At 39.3% G+C, this 7,500-nt stretch overlaps 2 protein-coding genes across 2 annotated transcripts in view; both read left to right on the forward strand.

Annotated features, from left to right (window-relative positions):
- The first annotated feature begins 4,315 nt into the window (after positions 1–4,315).
- LOC137656465 (uncharacterized) lies at positions 4,316–6,957 on the forward strand. Its single transcript, XM_068390637.1, has 5 exons — positions 4,316–4,540; positions 5,013–6,013; positions 6,154–6,460; positions 6,566–6,693; positions 6,825–6,957. The coding sequence occupies exons 1-5, from the start codon at positions 4,316–4,318 to the stop codon at positions 6,955–6,957; spliced, it is 1,794 nt and encodes a 597-aa protein (XP_068246738.1).
- Positions 6,958–7,096: 139 nt separating this feature from the next.
- The window catches only part of LOC137656466 (uncharacterized), a 1,266-nt gene continuing 862 nt past the window's right edge, over positions 7,097–7,500 (forward strand). Inside the window, exon 1 of the mRNA XM_068390638.1 lies at positions 7,097–7,500. This exon is cut by the window's right edge and continues 862 nt beyond it. Coding sequence (XP_068246739.1) covers positions 7,397–7,500 — 104 coding nt within the window. The 5' untranslated portion in view covers positions 7,097–7,396.

The raw sequence follows: 7,500 nt of genomic DNA on the forward strand, positions 1-7,500 counted from the left end.
ATTTGAGAAAGATTACGGATACCTTTTATCTAACCAGTATCCCAAAATTATTTTAATTCAATGGGAAAAAAATCAGAAATCTATTATATCTTGGACCAAGTAATATATAAACACAAGCGGTATAATTTTTCAACTAAGTAGTTTAAGAAAAGTTTTTATTGAAGGATTCTTGATATGAACATTGATAGGTTTTAATTTTATGCAAACTATTCTCTTATTTGTGGAATGATCTTCATAATCGGGTAGTTGAATCGGTAGAACTTCAACAGTTTAAAGTTGCAGAAAATGTTTTATGTTGAACAGGCTGACATAAACTTTTTTATAGTTTATATATGAAATATCTATTTTGGTGTTATTATTTGTTTTTGAAATATTTTCTTTCAACTGTTCATTATTTCTCAGACCTTTTATGTATTTCCTTATTTCCTTTCTTCACTGGCCTATTTTTCCTTGTTGGAGCCCTTGGACTTATAGCTTTTTGCTTTTCCAACTAGGGTTGTAGCTTAGCTAGTACTAATAATAATAATAATAATAATAATAATAATAATAATAATAATAATAATAATAATAATAATAATAATAAAAATAAACTTATCCTGTAACTAATTTACACTCATTATTATTATTATTATTATTATTATTATTATTATTATTATTATTATTATTATTATAGAAGCATAAGTCAACTTCGTAGGAAACATTCCAAAGAATGGCAAGTAAGTTGATGTATAAGACAACTGTGAGATAGTAAATAAATGAACAAACAAACAAACAGTAAAATAGATATCAATGAATTGTGCAATTGATTGAATCCTCAATTAGAAGCTATTTATAGCACGTGTAAATAAATACCGCTACTAAAAGGAATGTTGCTTTCAAATATTACTAAATGTTTGAAGTCTTGGTGAAAACTCCATAAAAAGGCCTTGGAGGATCCTTAAAGTGAAAGGACATTTTACACCTGTTTGTTGTGACTATTTATTTAGAGAAAAAAAATTTCTGACGACTTATTTCATGGGAATTTATTTGTAATTTCGAAATACATTTTACTAAGCTTCTCTTCTCTCCTCTCTGTACTTTACTTTCATAGAAGTGTAGTTTATTCCAAATAAGTTTCATTAGTATCTGAGTTCTTTCTAAGTTACGTACTGGGTTGGTCAGGGCACCAGCCACCCGTTGAGATACTACCGCTTTAGAGTTATTGGGTATTCTGACTGGCAGGGAGTACTGCATTAGATCCCTCTCTGTTTATGGCTCCTTCATTTGTCTACACATACACCTAATAGTCTGGCCTACTCTTTACACATTTTCCTGTTTCCTCATACACCTGATAACACTAAGATAACCGGAAAATTGTTCTTCTCTGAAGTGGTTAACTATATTACTGTGATTATTCATTTGCTACTTTCCTCCCGATAAGGGTAGCAGATATTCTTTAGCAATTGTAATCAACTCTTGGAGGAAAGGGACACTCCAAAATCAAACCGATGTTCTTTAATCGTGGTTACTGTCAGCCTTTGCACCATGGTTTTTCACTGCCTTGTGTTAGAGTTCGCGTGCTGGAGGGTACGCTCAAGCATACTATTTTATCTGTTTCCTGCCTTTGTATGTTTTCTAAAAAATTTGAGACAAATTTGTAAAATGTTATTGTACTCTCTCTCTCTCTCTCTCTCTCTCTCTCTCTCTCTCTCTCTCTCTCTCTCTCTCTCTCTCTCATCCTCCTACCCTGTGTCTCCTGCCAATCCTTCAGAGGTCAACTTCAGATAATTTTGTTAACTTGATATGTTCAATTTTGTAAAGAAATACAAAAATGTTTAATAAATCACAAGAAAAGTGGCATCAGTAAAATACCGTTTTAAAAAAACATATCCAAAACATATTTTATCCTATTTTGAAGAATCATGAATATGAAAATAGAAAATCCTTTCCTAAAAGACTACCAAGTTTTATTCACATCATGATTTATTCCATCAGATTTCTGCTCAAACTTTCGGAAAATTCTTGAAATGGCTGGAAATATAAATCGTATATATTTATTTATTTTGACATCTCCTTATCTCATGGTATCAGTGATATAATTATTATAAGATTTATCTATATTATTGTTGTTATTATTAATTCTAATAACCAAAATAAAGATTTTTATACTAATTATTTCACCATTAAATGATAGATTCATCGGTTCTCTTCAGATTGATCGATGAAGATTTCTCTTGTGTAGTGACATATTTTGTCAATGGGAAATCAATTCAAATTGAAATAATATATAATGAAATAATTGCGCAAAAATTACTGCAAAATTAATTGAACACAATGCCCAATTTCACTCTCTCTCTCTCTCTCTCTCTCTCTCTCTCTCTCTCTCTCTCTCTCTCTCTCTCTCTCTCTCTCTCTCTCTCTCAAATATATTATATCATATATATATATATATATATATATATATATATATATATATGTATATATATATATATATATATATATATATATATATATATATTATTAGAACAAGATTTGTCCTTTAATAAATTCTCTTCATCGAAAAGGCACTCAGGAGCAAAGAGAATGAGGCATCGAGATTTTGCTTATTGTTATGAATATATATATATATATATATATATATATATATATATATATATATATATATATATATATATATATATATATATATATATATATAAACACACACACACACACACACACACATATATATATATATATATATATATATATATATATATATATATATATATATATATATATATATATATACATATATGTATGCATATATATATGTATATATTGTAGATATATAAAATGTGAGACCGTTACATTAACTGACGTTAACATATTATCATACCTAAAGCAATGTATGATGTTTCCCATTTATTATGTTTCCCATTTATTATGTGTCTCATTTATTATATGTCTCTTGTAAATAAATACACCCCCTATGTACTCATATGTGTATATGCATCATATTGTAATGTTATTTTGCATAGATGTCTATTTCATTATTAAGTGTGGCAACGCCCCGAAGATATGGCAACAATGTACCTCCCAGCCTTGGGGCATCACACAATGTGCTTGTATTGTCGTTCGTCACCCAAGGCAGACGTAATTCCTGCCTGTTGTATTTGATTCATATATTGCACCTTCTCAATAGAACTTACATTAATTTCAAGATTGTGTTTCCTTCCCAACCTCCCAGGAACACCCCCAACATGGCGCAGTGAGTATTTTGTGAGAAGAGAGTGCTTTTACAAGTTTTCAAGCAACAGAAGACGACGATTACAGCCGCCATTACTCTCCCCGTGAATCTCCATGGATTTATTGTGCAGTTCGTGTGCATTTAAGTGTAGTGTTCGTTGCCCATAGTGACTTATAAGTGAACCCTTTTAGTGCAGTGTGCCTTAGTGACTGTTAAGTGACCTCCTCATGTGCTGTGTCCCGTAATTAGCTACGAGGACGAGTTTAGCACATAATTTCACTTGACCGGCACACTGACATCTAGTCACTTTGAACGCTTCCGGGCAACTGACCGTGACGTCACCGAGGGGAGTGACTACTGTCCATCGAACAGACTCCTCCCCCTCCCTACCTGAACCGTACCGCTACACTTAGTATAATATGCACATATTCGTAAGAATGATATTATTTCTGAATATTTTGGGAAATTGAACTTTTATTCCTTACATATTTCTTCTTGATATGTTAATGTTAATGTTTTTACAATAAACTATGTCGGAATCGGAATTTCACGAGGAATCTACTGATATACGAGAAGCAGAGGTAGAGGATGAATTTGATCCTAATGTTGGAGCTCTCGGTGGATTAATTGGGGAGGAAGTATACCAGTTGCCACCGCCACTCACCCCACATTATACAACTCCTCCATCAGCTTTGGGAGCCGATTTTCTTCATTTCATCAAGTATTTTGAACAATGTCGTATACAAGAGGATGCAAGAAGGCGCCAAGAAGAGGATTTTCGACGCAGAGAAGACGAACAACGTCGACAGGAAGAAAGTGCCCGCATTACAGCATTCTTGCAGAGGTTGCTTCCTGTTACCTCCCAACCTGATAGCACACATAGCCTTTCAATCAATACATCGTCTACATCGTCAGTACCTACTGTTTCATCTTCAAGTTCATCAGTAATACCTGCCCCTCAAAAAGCTATCACCCAGAACCCTGCCTCCCCTTCAAGCAGATGCCAGTTTTCAAGTTTTTCGAGAATGGAGACGTCGATGGGAAGATTATTCTATCATAGTGGATTTATCTAAGCTACCTAGAGAGAAGCAACTCATTCAGCTAAGAATGTGCCTCACTCTTGAGACGCAGAGGATCTTGGAGCACACCCTGGATATTCCACCCAACACAGCCAAGACAGTAGAAGAGGTCTTAGATGAGCTGCAGGATCACGTGAAAAGTCTACGCAAAGAAGCCCTTCGTCGAAGAGAACTCTTAAGTTGTAAGCAGTTTGAGGGAGAATCTTTTTCAGATTTTTACGTGCGACTTAAGCATATAGCTGAAGAGGTGGACGTTTGTCCGGGGAATTCATCAGTGTGTGAAGAAACTCAAATGAAGATGATAATTCTCATGGGTATCAGGGATGGGGAACTCGTCCAGAAACTCATCTCTCTTGATGCAACAGCTTCACTACAGGAGGTGGTCAATACTTGTCGCTCATATGAGGCAGCCAGGAAGGCTACTTCTGCCATTCGAGCACCAACCTCCCAGCTACGTGTTGTTTCAACATACAAGAAACAGAAAGGAGGTGGTAAAAATCATTCTTCAACCCCACCACCCAAACCAGCCACTCCCTGCCAGTGTTGTGCACGTACCCACCATTCTTCCGAAGTTTGCCCAGCCCTAGAAAGCAGCTGCAAGAACTGCGGTCAGCTGCAAGAACTGCGGTCGACGAGGTCATTGGGACAGGACTCCGAAGTGCCCAGCCAATGCAGCACAGTGCCGAGTTTGTAACCGTGTGGTACATTACGATAAATACTGTAAGACAAAGAGAAATGACAGTACACAGGGTGGCTCTTCAAGTGACAAAGCTACCCCATCGTCAGGTAAATCAAAGGTCGTAAAGAAGTCCAGCTGTCGTCGAGTCGAAACTTTCGGCAAGTCGCCTAAGCCTGTCTGTGTTCTTCTAACATATGGAGATGTTACATCCCGAATTCAGATGTTACCTGACACAGGCGCCGAAGTCTCCGTGGTAGGACCCCAGCATCTTGACCTACTGAAGATACCTAGGAGTAGTTTGAAGCAGTTTCCTACAACTGTAACTCTAACTGCCGACGGTTCAGCCATGACACCTGCTTTGGGTACCTTCCAAGCCACTCTTACTCTGGGTAAGCAGTCCTGTTCTGCTGTTATACAGGTTCATGACGGTGTTCAAACACCATTGTTGTCTTACAGCCACTGTAAGGAATTAGCAATTATTTCTCCTGACTTTCCCAAGCCAATATTGGAAGTTAAGCATGTCAAAAGATGCAAGGAATTACCCCTTTCTGCTACCACATCCCCTACTGAGGCAAGAGAATTTTTTCTACGGGAGTTCAAGGATGTTCTCGTCACCAAAGAAGACCTCAAGACAACACCACTCCAGCCGATGACCGGTCCTCCAATGAGGATCCACCTCAAGGATGGTGCAGTACCCTTTGCTGTCCACACTCCACGCCAGATACCCTTTGCTTTCCGCGATAAAGTTAAAGAAGAACTCGCCTCCATGGTAACCCAAGGAATTATCAAGCCTGCCGGTGATGAACCTTCAGAATGGTGCCATCCACTCGTCGTAGTAGCTAAGGACTCAGGTGTCCGTATCACTGTTGACCTCACTAAGCTCAATAGCCAAGTGTCCCGACCAACTCACCCTTCTCTAACTCCGTTCGCTGCCATCCGTAGTGTTAATTCGAAGGCAAGGTATTTCACTACAGCAGATGCCTTATGTGGATATTGGCAGATGGCACTTGCTGAAGAGGACCAACACTTGACGACCTTCATTACACCGTACGGCCGTTTCAAGCATTGCAGAGGCCCAATGGGTTTTGCAGCTACAGGGGACGCCTTCTGTCTCCGCGGTGATATGGCTCTTCAAGGAATGCAGAACTGTGTAAAGGTCGTGGATGACATACTTCTTTCGGATGAAGATTACTTCACTCATCTTCAAAAACTCTACGAGATGCTTCTTCGATGCCGAAAATTCAGGATTACTCTCAACAGAGACAAGTTTGTGGTCGCTGCATCTCAGTGTCCTTTTGTGGATATCAGCTCTCAGAAGAGGGTATAGCAGCTGATCCTGGCAAAGCCAGTGCAATCCGGGACTTTCCAACTCCTACCAATTTGACTGACCTTCGATCATTCATGGGTTTAGTGAACCAGTTGGCTGAATTTACCCCTGATATTGCTGCTACAGCTCAGCCCCTACGACCTCTGATGAGCCCCAAGAGAGCATTCGTTTGGACTCCTGATCATGACGATGCATTTCGTTGAGTCAAGGCCGCCTTGGTAAGCCCCCCAGTCCTTGCCTCCTTTGATCCTGCATTGCCGGTAATCCTCCAGACTGATGCCTCTCGCCTATATGGAATTGGATACGCCCTTCTACAGGACCATAGTAATGGCAGACTTCGCCTAGTTCAATGTGGCTCCCGCTTCCTCACAGATGCCGAGTCCCGCTACGCTACTATAGAGTTAGAATTGTTAGCTGTGGTGTGGGATATGTCTAAGTGTAGATTGTATCTAGCTGGTCTTCAGCATTTTACCCTGATGACTGATCACCGGCCACTCATCCCAATTCTCAATCATTATACACTTGATGCAGTGGAGAATCCTCACCTCCAGCGTCTCAAGGAAAAGATTTCTCCGTACCTATTCACAGCAGTGTGGCAAGCTGGAAAGCAGCTCAGCATTCCAGATGCCTTATCTCGAGCTCCAGTCAGTCAGCCTACTCCTGAAGATGATATCACTTGTGCTGATGTCGCAACACACGTCAGATATATCGTCAATGTCAATGCTGTCATCGCCGAAGAAGATTCTACGCCCCAAGATGCAGATAGGATACTTCAGGAACTCCGAGCTGCAGCAAAAGCTGATTCATCGTATACCCGTCTTGTGAATTGTGTGACTTCAGGATTTCCATCAAGCCGTTATAACCAACACCAGTCGTTACTCCCTTTCTGGAAATTAAGGGAAAACCTCTCAACTGATGGTGATCTGGTTCTCTACGGAGCAAGAATTATTGTCCCTGCTGCCCTCCGCCGTCGTACTCTCGCTCGTCTACATGATAGCCATCGAGGAGTGGAAGCCACAAAGCGACGTGCAAGACAGACTGTTTTTTGGCCGGGAATTGATTCAGACATCACCAGTACTGTCAGAGCTTGTGAATCATGCCAAATGTTGCAGCCTAGCCTTCAGCAGGAACCCTTATTGAATGATGACCACCCTACGAGGCCTTTTGAGTCTGTCTCAGCTGACTTTTTCAGTGTCGCCGGGAAGTC

The sequence above is a fragment of the Palaemon carinicauda genome, chromosome 17 (genome assembly GCF_036898095.1).
Source record: "Palaemon carinicauda isolate YSFRI2023 chromosome 17, ASM3689809v2, whole genome shotgun sequence".
Taxonomy (NCBI): domain Eukaryota; kingdom Metazoa; phylum Arthropoda; class Malacostraca; order Decapoda; family Palaemonidae; genus Palaemon; species Palaemon carinicauda.

Coding starts and splice junctions, on each gene's coding strand:
- LOC137656465 (XM_068390637.1), top strand. CDS start 4,316: ATGTGCCTCACTCTTGAGACGCAGAGGATCTTGGAGCACACCCTGGAT. Junction 6,014..6,153: donor TTGACGACCTTCATTACACC/GTACGGCCGTTT, acceptor TTTCGGATGAAG/ATTACTTCACTCATCTTCAA. Junction 6,694..6,824: donor TCCCGCTACGCTACTATAGA/GTTAGAATTGTT, acceptor CACTTGATGCAG/TGGAGAATCCTCACCTCCAG.